This window comes from Symphodus melops (genome assembly GCF_947650265.1).
Source record: "Symphodus melops genome assembly, chromosome: 5".
Lineage (NCBI taxonomy): Eukaryota > Metazoa > Chordata > Actinopteri > Labriformes > Labridae > Symphodus > Symphodus melops.
In genome coordinates this window covers 23,724,195-23,740,338 of record NC_136695.1, presented here as the reverse complement: position 1 = coordinate 23,740,338, position 16,144 = coordinate 23,724,195, and the positions used below count along the sequence as shown (strand labels likewise).

Here is a 16,144-nt window from a genome sequence, read left to right as displayed (position 1 = left end):
ATGACTTGTTTGTTGCTGTCACTGTGGCTAACGCTTTACGGCATAATCAGAACTGTGTGTGTGTGTGTGTGTGTGTTCATGCATACTTTCAATTAGCAGTGGCTTAATTGTACCTAATGCAATGTAATGCATTTTGCTGATTGCATTTTCAAACATACTCAAAAGAGATAGAGAGACTCTTTAGAGATAACGATTTTGTATCGTAAAGTATGATTAGTCACATTTTCTGCATTTCCAAAGCATAGAAGAGACTTTAACTACTAGTTTTCCATCGTGTGCAGGACTATGGAGCCTTTTTCAGCAATTGGGTTGACCAATTCCCCAGAGGTCAATTAATCACAATCTAATCAATCTTGACACAATTGATAAATACTTCAATCCCACCTGTCATGTCTCATATATATCACTTTAATAACAGTCTAGGTTTATCACCAAGGCTGTGGGGGTTTGCTGTGTCCTTGCCCACAGCAAACCCCTGAGCAAACATTCATTAAACTTTTAGCATTTGCTTGGCCAACGAAAATGAATCCACTCATTTGCATTTGGAATTTGACTGATCAATCAATCCATAGAGTGGAAGTATGTGTCAAGAGAAAAGCAAAAAACAACTCGTTCTTTGGTCAAGCCTCCACTTGAAAAAGAGCTCACAAGTTATCCATTAACCTTTACACACTGTGAGGCTCTGAGGTTTAAAACTATCTCATAAAATGAGCTATTAATCGTGAATGGAGACTGTCAGTTGTAGACAATACCTCAAAGCAGTGGTGTTTAACAAAGGCCTTTTTAGATGCACTTAATGCCCACTGATGTAAGAAAACAAGCTGTCTCACAAACCAGGAGTAATTCTGTGTCCACTTGACTCATTTGGGGGATGAATTATACTGTGTCTGTTCTGCTTTCACTTAACAGGAGTGAGTTATGAGGTCTCTTGAGGGTCTGCCTGAATTCTCTTTATCCGGAAACCTACATTAAAAATACAGTATGACTTGACTACAAATTTTTTAAAAAGCTTAAAGGAGAATATTTTGTCCTTTTTTGAGTGTTTGAAGGAGCCACATCTTTAATCGACATCTAAATTACTTTGCATACATGGATTTCACAGTTTAAAGAAGAGAATCACTATAAAAGAAAATAGCTTTAGCTATTTTGGGAGCTGCAACAAACAACTAAAAAACAAAACAGAAATTTAGCAAGTGAGATGGAGAGAGGAATACCCATCTACTGTTTATTTTTATAAGCAGTCGACAGCTGCAGGCAGTGATAAGACGACCTTGCATGTGAACAAGTGAGTGAGGGGAATAAAGCAGAGAAGGGAGAGGTGTGTGTGTGTGTGTGTGTGTGTGTGTGTGTGTGTGTGTGTGTGTGTGTGTGTGTGTGTGTGTGTGTGTGTGTGTGTGTGTGTGTGTGTGTGTGTGTGTGTGTGTGTGTGTGTGTGTGTGTGTGTGTGTGTGTGTGTGTGTGTGTGTGTGTGTGTGTGTGTGTGTGCAAGCCAGAGGAGGGAGTACTGTTTTTGCTTCGTTTTTTGTTGTTATTTGACCCTTATCAGCTCATGTGAACCAGGTCACAGTAGAATACTGTGAAGCAGAATATTTACTGCTCCACTTAATTAGCAAGGTCAGCAGGCATATGGGATGGTCCAAATGTGTGGAAGCGGAGTGTGTGAGTTTGTGTGTGCTTGACTCCTTGTTAAAGGTTTTCCTTCCAGTGAATCATAATGATATAATAATGATTTCTCCCACTTCCTCTCTTTTCCTGCCTCAGTTGCTCCAGAGAAGCCTGAACTCACGAAGCCGTCAAGTCAGGCCATCACTGCTGGAGAGACTACCAGCTCTGAGGTGTGCAGAAAATCTTAGGTTACATATTTTTATTGAGACCCTGAAAACGCTTTTTTTTTTTTTAAATTGTATTTTGTTTGCCTACGTGTTTCAGATCGGTACCTGTGTGTCTAAAAATGGACATCCACAGCCAAGAATCATTTGGTTCAAGGATGGTCTGCCCCTGCCTGAAATCAAGGACAGGAAAGAGAGTATGTAGCCTCGATCCTCGTTTGTTTAACGTCATGAAAAAACATAATAAATGCAATTAGAATCAGAACATAATCTGTATGTTTTTGCTCTTCCGCAATCCCTCCTCTGTTTTAGAGACCTACATGATTCCCTCTGTAGTAAAGGAGGCATCCGGCCTCTTCACCATCAAGAGCTCCCTGTACATGCAGCCGACAAAAGCAGACAAAGACTCTGTGTTCCAGTGCACCGTGGAGTACAGCATGCTGGAAGGCCAGAACAAACAGAAGAAGTCAGACACTATCACAATTAATCTCAACTGTGAGTGGAGGGCATGAGGACGATGAGTTTGGGTTTGTGGGGTCTACATGTACTGGAAGGTTTATTTTGCTACCTGTGGACAGATCCAGGCTAACTGTTTCCACCTGTTTCCAGTCTTTATGCAAAGCTAAGCTACCTGCAGGCAGTAGCCACATATTTAGAATTGTCTATGAATTTCTCATCCACTTCTTGTCAAGACATTGCACTCAAATTTCATGGCCTTAAAACTGCAAGCTAGCTACAGTACTTTGTCATCAAGGAACAGTTTGCTATAAGAATTGTTTACAACCAGGTGTAGGTGATCCAGACCAAGCTGATACAGGGTTGATGAGAAAAAGAAACAGATCATCAAAAAATAGTAAAAATAATGTTTTCCTGAAGTGCAGCGTCACTTTCAAGCCTCCAGTTTACAATATTTTTTGCGGTTGTGCATTTTCTGATCTGCTATATTTCTTCTCAAGTCCATGAGCTACAGTATGATTGATTTAAACCCTTACATGACCTGCATGACATGAATCATGACGATATGATCAGGCACCTCACATTGTGGGTATAACGTTTACAGCATTAGCATTTAGCATGCTAAAATTAGCAAATGAATTAAATAATTAATCAATAGTAGAAAGTGGGAATGCCATTACAACCACAAAGCCTTAGCATGGCTTAAAAGGCTGAAGACCTGTGATCTGCGTAAAACATTTATGTATGCCTCTGTAAGACACTCCTAGTAATCTTCAATCATATCTTTTAGAATTTGATGTGGTGCACAAGCAGCTATCAGTGCTATCTCCCCATCATGGGTCCATTTCATGTCAGCTACATTAAAAGTGAATGCAGTGATCGGTGGAATGATAAGCTAAGAAAAAGGATGGAATACACAAATGATTGTATTACTCTGGATTGTATTGCACATCTCTCATTGATGACACGCAGTGTGACAGAGTAAAGGTATACGGTAGTCACCTGTTTTATATCTGTTCTCCTCCATCCAGATCCCTCTGAGAAGGCCACTTTTTCCCTACTCAACACTGATCCTGTCAAAGAGGGTGACTCTGTAACCATGAAGTGTGAGACTGATGGAAACCCTCAGCCAGAGTTTGACTTCACAAAAGATGTATGCTTGCATTCCTTGTTAATGATTTATTATGTTTTATAGACAGAGAAACATCATCATCTTTTTAGCCACTTTAAATACATAGATCATTCTCGTAGCACTCAGTTTCTCCTCTCTCCTTCTCCTTCTCCTCCAGGGTAAAGTCATCAGCGGTCAGGGTGGTCTTCTAACTATCAAATCTGTCAAACGCTCAGATGATGGTGTGTACAAGTGCACGGCTACAGATTTCGACAACTTGGATGCTGACCTGACTGGAACTATCACTCTCACTGTTAATTGTGAGTCTGCCAAACAAAACACGCAGACCAACACACAAAATTGCAGATGAAACTAGAGACACATCCAAAACAATCAAGCCTCTGTTTGTGAAGTTTCCCCTTTTTTGTAAAAAGTCTTTTGTATTTGTGAATCAAAGAATTAACAAAGGGAAAAAAGGGATTACGTTTAAATTGAATTCTTTCAGGGGACAGAAATCTAATTCAGTTTTTCACAGTTCATGTCTTTCTTTAATGTTTTCCTCTGTGCACTCTCTAATTTGATCTTATCACACATAATGTGGGGAAAGACTACAAATAGCCTCGATCTTTGAAATAGGCTTAACTTCAGGGAAGTGCATTAGCTTTTTACTTGCAATAAGAGCAAACTATTCAGCTTAGTACAGCTCTTCTAACCACCTTATTACAGGGTTGTTTAAGAGATGAGAAGCTCTTTGATCAAAAAGTGAAATGTCTTGGAAGTCCTCCAAATGTATGGAAAAACTGAAGTTTCATGTACCTCTCTCTGTTTCTTCGCTGTCAGACATCGACCCAGTGAGCGTGATCCCTCTAGAGCCTCAGGTCGTCATGCTAGGAGACAAGGTGGAGTGGCAGTGTAAGACCAAGGCCTCTGCCAAGCACACAGTTCAGTGGAAGAAGGTATGCTCGTTCACTTTTCGTTATCTCCACTCCCTTTCTCTTTTCACTTTGATGGGAAAGTGGTCTGATTTTAAGAATGTATGCATGAAATTCTTTTTGTGCATTCCCAGATAACAGTTATTTAAAAAAAGCAAACCCATCATTCCTACGTATAAACACAACTGTTCATGTCTAAGATAGATAAATAACAAGAATGAATTTCCCTCCTGCAGCTCCTCATTTGGACATTTTGTGATTCTGGGCTGGCTTCAACACCGATAGTTTATATCAACATTTCTCTTCCTCACTGCATAAGAGGAACAATTGGAGTGTAACATATGCAGTAACTTTGTGTGCAGCCGTCGTACGACATTGTAGCCTCAAAACAAAACAAAAACAAAACGACAATCTTCCTTAAGACAGTTGCGACATATACACAGAGGACGCATTATGTTGTGCCCAATTGCAGCAACTGGATCCAGACACCGCTGTTTCATATTATAAGGACTTACAGCCAAAACACCAGTGGAAATTATACACTGTTATATTGTACTTTTGACTTATTGTAAAATGAATCATAAACCAATGGGTGAAGACCTTAGACTACACCAATTTTATTTTATATACAATCTATGGTGAAGAATGATTTCAGTTTAACATGAAATTGAATTGAATTAAACTATTTTGAGTTTTTTATACTGTATATAGTTAGTTAAAACTAATATTTTATTCTAACAAAAAGCCCTCCTGGTTTTGATTTCCTGTGGAGAAAACATTAAATATAAACGCTGTAAACATCTGGCAACAAAGAGAAGAGGATTTGTTTACTCTTGTAGTCTTTTTGTACAAACTCCGTAGACTCAGACACTGGTGTAGAATTGGTGGATTGTTTTGGTATTTTTCATCATCTCTTCTCCTCCTCTTGTTATGTGCAGAGTGTTCCCCCAGTGTCTGGCCTGTTGTTGTAGCCTGTGTATCTATTGTTGTGTCTCCTGTGGGTGATAGAAACTCATCGGCTGCTGGTTTTCTAGGTAGAGATCGTCTTTGTTCTCAGTAAGACCAAATCCTATGAGAAGAACTTGAGAAGAATAGTAAGAGACAGGTTCATCTCGGCCGACTGACTTTGAGTTGTTATCACAATGTTTCTGAACAGTGTGTGTGAAGGCTGTATTTCTGCTTTCCCAGATTGCAGACACTTCAAAACAGATTTAACACGTTTCTTCTGCTCTCATGTTTACACACAAAAAAAGCAAGAGAGAATAGAAGGATGAGTCTAAACGTATCTGTGTGTGACTGTGTGCGTGTCTGTTCCTCCAGGGCTCAGAGGTGCTCTCTCAGGACGGCATGCTGTCAATACAAGGTGTTTCCTATGATAAAGCTGGAGAGTACATGTGTGTTGGAGCTGTGCCATCCGTGCCAGGGCTGACGGCTCAGGCTAGCGTCAACCTCACTGTCAAAGGTAACACGCTTGTAAAAACATGTATACACAGACTCATTGACCCACATGCACCGCACAACGAAGGAAAACCAATAAAACAGACTTAAGAAATCGATTCCATCACACTAGAATCTTCTTTGTTACATTGTCATTTTACTCTTGAAATAATAAGCAATGGTATGTGCTGGGTATTGTTTCAGTCGGAGGAAGGAGGTTGAGTGGATGCAACTGGTTGAAGGTGTGGTTTCCTTCTCTGTTGATGGTTAAGATTCAGTCTGGGGTCACTGGGCTACACATACTGCATATTTTGTGCATTTTTTGTTTTTTTTATTTTATACTCTATCATATATATTTGTAATGACTTCTTATAGTTTATTTTATTTAAGTTCTTGCTATTTGAGCTCTATTTCCCTTGTTGTTTTTGCAACAAAACACCAAGACAAATTCCTTGTATATCTAAATGTGCTTGACAGTAAAAACTGATTCTGATCAATCTACTAATTTAAATTGATTCAACTTCAAATACTTTATTAATATTTAGAACCAAAAAAAAAATCTAAAACATAAGAATACATTTTTAGGGGACTAGACTGCTGGAAGTTTTTTAAACAATATTCAGCATTCAAGTAGACTTCCCAGCATGCATTGTTTTAGAGTTTAAAACTTTTTTTTGCAAATGAAGAAAGCCAAAAGACAAAATTTGCTAACTTCAAAGCAAATTTACTTAGCATGTTCTGTATGTATGTATGTATGTATGTATGTTTTGAATGTAAGCCTGAATGCACTAAATCACAAAAGAGGACTTTTTCAACTGTTTCTCATGTAATTTACATTTCTTACAGTCGATGAATATGTGTGTTGGAGCTGTTTCTGTATTGTTTATACCAGGAGTTCCCCTCTAAGTATTTTCTCACTCTCTTTCCAGGAAAGCCAATGATCGAGACCCCCGCTGTCGGAGAGGTGGGGAAGGAAGGAGACATGGTGACTCTGAAGTGCTCTGCCTACGGATCCCCTGCCCCTCAGTTTACTTGGAAGCCCTCAGGAAAAGAGGTGAGGATATGAAAACAAGCACGACTAGCCAAGATAAATTTAAAACCTATCATCACATGATCTATTTCCTCTCATAGATTACAATTTACAGGAGTTGCTCTGTAAACACATGTAATTGCTACTTCCTAAAATATTGAATGAAGCACACATTTAATTATAAATACAGAGATTAAGTTGTATTCCACACAAACATGGCTACCGCTAACATTGGGGTTTAATTTTGTGAAGTTTGATTTTTGATAACATCTTAATGTCTATCTCTTGGTAGACTGGTTTAGACTGGTTTTTATATGGATTTGATATGGTTGAATAGACAATTCCAACTTCAATTCCAGAAGCTACAAGGGGAAGAGAGCTTTGAAATTAAAATTTTACTGGGGAAAAAATTCTTTGGAAATGAAATATAACTTTAATGTTTCTGGTGAAAAAAACAGCTAATTTCAAGAGCAAAATGGGATATATGTCAAATCAAAGTTCAGACATGTTTGATCTTGCATGACTTAGAATTTCCAAGAGAGGCTTTCAATGTATTAATGAGACTCATCAGCACAAGGGAGGGGATAACAGTGAAAGAAGAGATGACAATGAAGGGAGTCAGACTTGAAAATTGCTGCGAAAAGTGTCAAATGTAGGCAAAAAGATGATGAAGAACTATGTTAAAATTCATGTCCCCTTTTTCCAGTCTGTGACAGTGGAAGGTAACAAGGTGGTGAGCACTGTGAGCCTACAAGCCACAGCCGAGGTCATGAAGGACGGGGTGACCTGCGAGGCCTCCAACGAGCATGGAACAGATAGCAAGACCTTCCTGATATCTCTCAAACGAGGTCAGTTTCTTTAGATGACGGGAAAGATGAGGCCTTCTTATCTTGCACTTTTTTTTCACTGTGGGCATTTGATGTTCATAATATACAGAAATGTGTTTTGGCTTTGTGCCCATGAATCTTATTTGATTTGAAGATGACAAGAATTGTTTTTTTCAAGGTTATAACTCAGCATGCTTATCAGTGTTTGTTAAGTAAAGACACAACAACTAGTTCTACTGTACAGAGTTTGTCACAAATTTAAAAACCTTGTAGCTTTCAGGTGTGACATTTGTGGAGTTAACCTAGCCAAAACGTATGTTAGCATAAAATTATATGTTCACAGAATACAAAAATGATAGCCTTTTGCCAGCAGACCTGAACTTCAAACTTCATAAAATGCAAAGTGAACAATTTTAGCCCTTATATCTCAAAGTAAGTTATTTCAATAACAGTGAATGACCAAATAATTGCAGCTAGGTTTGCATTAACATAAAAAAAGTCCCACAAGCTAAACTGCTAATTTTGAACTTACATATCTCTCCATGTAAGAATAAGCGAAGAAAAAGGGCAACCTACAGTTTTCAGGTAAATGTAATACACTTTTTGCCCCGAAGCTGTGTCATGTGTTAAAATCATGCTCAAACTAGCTTGTTGGCTACCAGCTAAGAACCAAGAACTTCGAAAGGACTTTCAGCTGACACACGTTTCTTTTGCTGTTTCACTCGCACTAAGCCTGTAAACTAAACTCTATGCTAACCACTTGGAAATCATCACCACTAAATTTGGATTAACATGTACCAAATGCAATGGAATCCAGGTTTCATATTCGCTTTAACTAGCACATTAACATGCAGGCTAAAACCTCCTTTCCCCCTCTGTTCTCTTCTCTTGCAGCAATTGACAACTCGGCCGACAGAGGTAGAGCCTTCTCCCTTCTCCTCCTCCTCTCCTCCCTTCTTCTCTCAGGACTCTTTTATGTACAGACCCTTTAATTTAGAAAATTACGCCCCCCTCCCCCCCATCCACCCATCTCCTTTTGCACCGGCCCTTCATCACACACAAAATATACAAACACACACACACACACACACACACACACACACTACTCCCTCTGCTGTACTGTAATCTTGTATATTTGCCCTCTTGCTACCAAACACTGTGGATATTGTATATTGTTATTCTTCTTCTCTTGTCACCTTTGTATGATGTCTGTCCTATATTTTGTGGATGCTACTACAACTTTTTGTGGCCCCTTGGGGACAATAAAGGATTCTATTCTATTCTATTTCTTCCTTTCTTCTCTTTGTTTCCTCACTGTGTCTCCTTTTTAGTCACCTCTTCTTTCCGACTGCCTTCTTGTTTCTCGCTTTACCTTTTTCGTCATTTCCTCTTGTCGGGGTGATGTGTGTGTGATTTAATAACCTTAGCTTTTGTGTGCATATGCCCTCAGTGAAATGTATGTGGTGAAAGTTGCTTTGCCTTGCTATGCTACTCAGACTGAGAAACTCTCTTTTTCTCAAAGTGCTGCTCTCTGGAAACCCTGTGCTTACGTCAGGTCTGTATTGCTAACGCTCTAAACATGTGTATGGCGTCTGTCTACAACTGTAAGTCTGTGTATTGTTTGTTTGTGTGCACACAGGTGAATGTTTTTGTGTTTACAAGAGCTGGTGTTTCTGTATCTGTACTTGTATCACTCTAGTTGAGAGGACATACTTAAGTTTAGGACTTGAAAAACAAACTCTGCACCTATTTAAGTTATCATAACTTTTCACAGAAATTGTTATTGATGATCATTCTAGAGAAATAGTTGAGTTTTTAAGTCTTAAGTCCTGCTGTAGCCATGTTGTTGCGAGTTAACCAGTGGAGACTACATAACAGAATCCCTGTAAAACATTAAAAACATTAGCTATAATGTGTAATTTAGTAACCTACAGAGGTGCTGGAAGTTGGATTCTATTTTAGCTTTAGACAGAGCTAGTTTGGCTTTTTCCCCTGCTCCCAGTCTTAATGCTAATCTAGCTACTCCAAACTTCATTTTAAACACAAAGATATCTCAGTGGGGTTGATTTTGCCTTCTTACTCCTGGAAAGAAAGTGAAGAAGTAGGCTACACTTACCGAAATGTTGAATTAATTATAATAATAGTAATAATACATTTATTTTATGTAGCACTTTTCTAAATACCCAAAGACGCTAAGTAAAATATAATGTCATATGGTCTACAAAACACTTCAGAGCATTGTAGTTTTAAGGCCTATTTAGAAAAACATCATCAATAATTTCAGAGTCATGTCCTCACAAGTATGGTGATACAAGTGTAGGTGGATGGGTGAGTATGTTTGGTGTTGTTTTCTTGCTCTGGTAGGTTGTTTAGTATTATCTGTGAGTATTCAGGCCCTGTCTTTGGGTCCCATCACGTTTCAGCCATTGCATTCAAAAGATAGTCTAACCCCACATCCCAATCCCCACCTCCCAATTCTTCTTTTCTCCACCCATCTATCCATGCATTGTCTTCATCTGGACCCCATCCGTTTCCATCCCCATTCCCAACCTCCCCTCCTCACACCATTTCTCTCTGCACCCCAAATCAAATTATTTCCTCCCCCTGCTTCCCTCTCTTCTTCCCCACAAATCAAAATAATCACTCTACACCCTTCATGATGCCCCCTCCAAATCAAAAATCACCCCATTCCCCTCCTCCCTCACTATAATCAATCCTTCACCCCACTATACCCTTCCCTCCCACCTCTTCCATCCCACCAACCATCCACCCCAACATCCATCCCTCCATGTGTCCCTTCGTTGCGTCGCTGTAGCTGATAAACAGCAGGGAGGCTCCAGCGGGGTGGTGATAGCCGTGGTGGTCTGTGTTCTGCTGCTCCTGCTGCTGGTGGCCCTCATCTACTTCCTGAACAAGAAGAGCAAGCTGCCCTGCAGCAAGAAGGACAAGAAGGAAGTGTAAGTGGACAGGAGAGGAGGGATGGGGGGAGGAAGGGATTAATGTTGACAGTAATTACCTCATGTATCTCAATAACCACTTATTGGAAACAGCGATGTATTCCTTTTGTAAGGGTGTTCTTCGTGACAAACATGGCAAACAAACTCTTGTGAATTACATTAATTATTGGTTCTATAAAAAACAGTGATGACAAAACAAGTAAAGTAGGCCCCAGCTTGTAAATGATATTTTCATGAAAATAAAGAGAGAACAATGTGACTAAAAAAATAGCAGCTTCAATGTATCAAAGCATGAATGGTTAGATAAATCCACTACAATTAAACGACTGCTCATTTCAAGCAGCTGAAAAGCTTTCTGAAAAAAAAATGCCAAAGAGAGCAGCATCAGAGTCAAATTATTACAAAGCTGTTTAATTAAACTTTCTGCCAACCGTCTGGATTGCTCCATTTCTAAAAAATGATGCCAAGCAACATGTGGCAGGCTTCCCCATGTTTTCAAATATACATGTTTTCATGGAACAATCAGTGGTTTAGGCCTAATTAACACAGTGCTTTTAGCAAGCATTAACATAATGTGTAATAATTAAATAAATCTACTCATGCCATCCATGGACAATCTGTAATCAGACTCTATGAGTGAGCTTCTCTATAACTTTGCATTGTAGTCTGTTTTCATTTTTGTAAGGCTGTCTCAAAATGTAGAAAGATTGGGAAACTAGAAACAGACTCCTAGAAGTGAAACAGTATCTAAGGCAACCCAGCCTCAATCTCTATGTCAAGAACAACCAACAACTTCAAAGTCAAACATACAATCAACAGTTCTTCGTAATGTCTTGATCCACCAGTTGGCTCATAAGTTATTTTTATACATCATCCTTGTTTTTCCTTTTCTCACTTTAGGGTCAGTGGAGAGGTGAACAACGACATCGTGGTAGAGATGAAGACAGACAAAGCCAACGAAGAAGCTGGTCTCCTCAACAAGAGGCCGCCCACAGGACAGGTTAGCAACAGTTAGCTTACAATGTGGCTTTGACATGTGTATGATTTATGGGTCCAATATAATCCTCCTTTTCAACAAGTTTAAATTAGTCTTAGAGTTCCCCAAAACATCTCTGTGAAGTTTCTTCTTCAAAAATCCTCTCTGATCCTGTATTTTGTCTAAAGAGTCCACTATTTCAGCCCCGCTCTGAACAGGCTGTTTCTATATCTGTGATTTTAAATTGAGCTGTGTCTGATCACGCCCCTTTGGAAAGGTGTGGGTGTCTCTGGCTTTCTTGAACCATGCCCAATTGTTAACAGTGAGATGGCAGGCTCAGAGGGCAGAATAAACACTTACCTGTTAGCTGTGGGAGTGTCACCCACCCGGGGGAGGGGTTACTGCCCTTGCCGCATGATGCCATAGCCTGATTGTAAGCAAAGACAGGTCAAAGACACTTTAAGCATCAAGGAGGTGAATTAAAACAACTTCACTCCTGATCTAAGCATCTTATATACAAAATAATTTCTTGTGTGTAGTTAGGCCTGTCACATGCATGTTCTAATCACAGCTGATTGCAAGATACTGGGCCATATTCAAACGCTGCATTCATGTCATCTTGATTTTATCTAATTTAGATGTAGTAAAGTAAAATACATATCTGGATTCTGGAGGAGAAGGCGCATGCAATTGTAACTTAAATGCACAATAATCTGAGTTATTGCAGCACGACAAGCCTGAAAATGATCATGTAGACACAAACCCGCCTTCAAAAATCCTTCATGAGCGATAAGTTTTACTTTAACGTGAGCTTTACAGTCAGCAGAAATGTTTTTTTCAGATGAATCAGTCATGCTGATAGCTTGTCTCAAGTCACATCAAGTTCAAATGCAGCATGTTTCAAAAAGCTGTCCCTGCAGCCCAAATGACAGAGTGTGACAGCTGCACCCAGTTATCTGAAAGTGTGCTCTCAAACATGTGCAACATTTCACCCATGCATTTATGGAAGCGGCAGATTTAATGTGAATGTAAAAGTCAGTTTATGCGAGATTTGTTTTATGTGATTTCTAAAACCGCTGACAGCAAACTGCCTGACATTTCAGGATAGCTGCAGACACATTTTACTTTGCTTTTGAAATGGATGAAACGAGGAGATGTTAAAGTCGGCCTCTCCATGTGCTACAAAGTGATGCTTCTTTCAAAAGATGTCATTAAAAAAATATGACTCTGTAAGATGTCTTCTAAAAGGCTACAGAGCTGCGAGCCATGGACAGTTTAAATTTGACTGCAAAATTAAATCTTTACATTTTTTAGAACACATTCATTTAGGAGAATATGTGAGTATACTAAGAGATGGATGAAGTGGCAATAGCTTCTGATGCTTGCAGCTTCTAAAGCCAGCTGCAGAAGTATGTTAGTATTCTGTGATCAAACTTTTTGTAACCTCTACATATTCCTTCTTCCATGCCAGAAAAAATTTGAATATCCATTCTGTTGCAGGAGGAGAACACATTGTATGAAGCAACTTCAAACAGGGTTATATAGCACAGTGTTAATTAGACGTTTTCAGACTGAAGGAACTTTTTCGTCATTTTAGGAACTGTTGGAACCCTCCCCCTTTTTTAATAATTCCGCACTGCAGAAACTATGAACTATTTTAGTTCTTTGAACCCCGTTTAGAGCAACCTTTTTAGCTTCTGCTTCAGAGTAGGTACCATTGAGGTGTTAATGCAGAAGTCCTCAGTGGATAGTCCCTTTTCAAAAAGTCTGAAAACATCTATTGTTTTTTTTTTTTTTAAACTACAGCCCCCTACAATGCAAATGGTGACTTATAGTTAATGTTCTGCTTCGAGCAAGGAGTCGAACGACTGCAATACACAATGGGGGGGTCATTTTGATTGACATGTGTCCATTGTGAGCTGACACGCCCCCACATGGTCCTGATAAATGATCTAAGCTGCAAAATTAGCTGTTTTTGGGTGAGGTTTTCTGTTATTTATTAATGTTTATTTTTACTTCGAGTTTTGTCCATGCTTAATGATGCATTACATTTAGATATCACATACAGATTTTTAAAATGTTAAGTCAGGTTTCCAGGGGCTTTAATTAGGCTCTGAGCACAAGTATGTGGAAGTTATTAATCTAAATTATTTAATTTTTCGTTTTTCATTTAAATATACAAAAATATTGGAGTCATGAACATCAGTTTTATGGTTTAGTTATTATATATGGTTCTATAATATTCTACTCTCAAATACCCATTATTTAGTCATCTCCGATATTCAATATATTTATATTACTTGTCGTGTTTTTTCTCTCCTCTCTCTCACAGTGATAAAACAGGACAATGACAGAAAGCGACAGAGGGATGAAGGGAAGTCGGAGGACCGTTATGAAGACAACAGGGCTATTTTTTATTTGGCTACACTCGACTGAAGGGGGACAACACGTGGTGGAGCTTGGAGTTGGGGTTTATTTTTTATTTTTTTGGGGGGGGGCACCATGTTTGGCTTTGGTGTGCTTGTTTTATAACCTGTAGTAGACCTTCTTGAATGGAGTTTCTTTCCTTTTCCTTAAAGCTCGATTTGCCAAGAAAGATGAAAGTCCATCCATCAACGCTACCACAGGTTTTAAAACCATACACGTGCAAAATGTGACAACACTGGATGCTAATATAATCATCTTTCATTCACCAAACACATCTTTGGTTGACTCCTCTGCAGAGCAGAGCTGTACAGCGAGGTGTGTATGATACAATCCAAACTCAGTGGCAGAATCTCTTATCTCCCCCAAATGAAACCATTAAGCCACTGTGTATTTCTGGAGCGTGTGTGTAAACATGACAAAGAACCTCTACTCTGTATGGGAGTCTGCACTTAAACTCTGTGCTCTCTGTCAGGTATTTTGGGATAAATTATCACATGCTGCCATTCAGTTTTAAACACATCAGTAAAACATGATGATTTATGCCTTCAACAATAAATCCACTGAGCACACAGTTTGGCACACATTGCTGTAACATTTCCGCTCAAAGAAGCTCTGTGTTCACTTCAGCGCTGTTTGTTTGATTGCATTTTTGCCACCTGTGAATGTTTATGTACTTTTCCTTTTCCAATATCCCTAATTAGCCTTCTGCAGAAACAGCCCAGGCTTTTAATAATGCCAATCTTTCCTCTAAGATTGTTTGCCTTTTTAAATCCAGCTAAAACGACTTCAAACGAGCAAGCTATTAGGTTGTACAAATTTGTTTTTGCCTTTTCCAGCACACATGTATATTATGTCAGTACATTCACTTGTTTTTTTCCCCTGTGTGATCCTGTGTTTCTCTGTAAATTCTGATTTCCCTGTCTTCCAGGCGTGCTAATGTGGAGCCCATATTGTCTGTTTTAACTACACTGCTGGTGTTTGACTGTGATTGCCACCACTTTTTAACAAGTCTCTCGCAGCCAACCATTCTCTCAGCATGCAGCAGCAGCTATGCTCAGAAGGCCCAATTATCATCAACGTTCACTTTAAAATCGGTAGAATAGGGCAAAATGTTCGACAATCTAAAACTGTAGCCTACTGTGTTCACCATGGCAGCAAAATGAGACCTTCACGGTGAGCGGCGTAGTTCTCAAAGATTCACCTGGAGAAGAAATCCCTGCCATTAGTTTGCTCTGGTTTGATCCAACAGGGAATGGGAAGGTGTGGGAGGGATCTGGGGGTTGTTGCTGGAGAATGTGATGTACTTTTTATTTTTACCAAATGAAAGTTTAGAGTGTCACAGCAGGAATGTTTCTCTGTTTACTGTAGGTACGCAATAGCTACTGTGTGTGCTTGTCTTCTGTTTCTGCTCTTACACTGTCCAGACCAGAGAGCTCTGATAGCGGGTTGATGTGCCCTTTATAACTTCGTTGAACACTGGAACCAATGGCCTTGATTTTTGTTAGAGGTCACCTCAAACCACTATCGCTTCCGAAAAGGCTCGTTTTATTTTGGGTTTTTTTAGTGTCTGTCTACTGATCTTGCCATATTGACTGTTAGCAAACCTGGTGAAGATAGATAAGTGAACTTGGAGCATTCTTTTTTTATGTTTTATATGAAAGATATTGTGGTATTAAGTGTTTTTTAGGGAGGGGGATTCTTTTTTTTTTTTTTTTTGAACTACTGAGTTTTCGTTTTTTTCCATGCTTTTCCACTCGCTCTGAGAGATTGTTTTTCTTTGGATTTTTTGAGAAATTCTCAGTGCGTTTGACTTTTCTCTCTCTGTACTGTATGCTGTATATTTTGTGGTACGCTGTTGTGACCTCTGTGTGTTGATGTATCCTTTTTTGTTGTTCCAGCTGTGTAGAATTTATAATGAAAAAAAAAAAAGAAAACCAATCACAACCCTGCATCCTGTGTTTTCAATCCAATTTTTTTTAGCAATTTTTGAAACGCCACTTTACGATTTCTCTTTTTGCGAGATCACTTGTTATTTTTGGTCCCTAATGGGACTAAATTTCTTTTGAAATCTGCTGCTTTTGTGGAGACAAAATTGTATGGGATCAAGAAAGCTACTAAAACACTTGCTCAACACTGAACAGCATCTCTACAAACTTCACAAT

At 39.1% G+C, this 16,144-nt stretch overlaps 1 protein-coding gene across 3 annotated transcripts in view; it reads left to right on the top strand.

Annotated features, from left to right (window-relative positions):
- bcam (basal cell adhesion molecule (Lutheran blood group)) overlaps window positions 1–15,926 on the top strand; it is a 51,070-nt gene extending 35,144 nt beyond the window's left edge. Inside the window, exons 4-17 of one of the 3 annotated variants that reach the window (XM_079344249.1) lie at window positions 1,762–1,835; window positions 1,930–2,026; window positions 2,142–2,324; window positions 3,317–3,438; window positions 3,575–3,716; window positions 4,237–4,352; window positions 5,649–5,790; window positions 6,695–6,819; window positions 7,502–7,643; window positions 8,517–8,540; window positions 9,145–9,177; window positions 10,438–10,579; window positions 11,480–11,579; window positions 13,888–15,926. In XM_079344249.1, the coding sequence (XP_079200375.1) occupies window positions 1,762–1,835; window positions 1,930–2,026; window positions 2,142–2,324; window positions 3,317–3,438; window positions 3,575–3,716; window positions 4,237–4,352; window positions 5,649–5,790; window positions 6,695–6,819; window positions 7,502–7,643; window positions 8,517–8,540; window positions 9,145–9,177; window positions 10,438–10,579; window positions 11,480–11,579; window positions 13,888–13,890 (1,445 nt within the window). In that variant the 3' untranslated portion in view covers window positions 13,891–15,926. The remainder of the gene's footprint in view (window positions 1–1,761; window positions 1,836–1,929; window positions 2,027–2,141; window positions 2,325–3,316; window positions 3,439–3,574; window positions 3,717–4,236; window positions 4,353–5,648; window positions 5,791–6,694; window positions 6,820–7,501; window positions 7,644–8,516; window positions 8,541–9,144; window positions 9,178–10,437; window positions 10,580–11,479; window positions 11,580–13,887) is intronic. The other 2 variants (XM_079344250.1, XM_079344251.1) reach the window with 2 other exon arrangements.
- The last annotated feature ends 218 nt before the right edge of the window (window positions 15,927–16,144 follow it).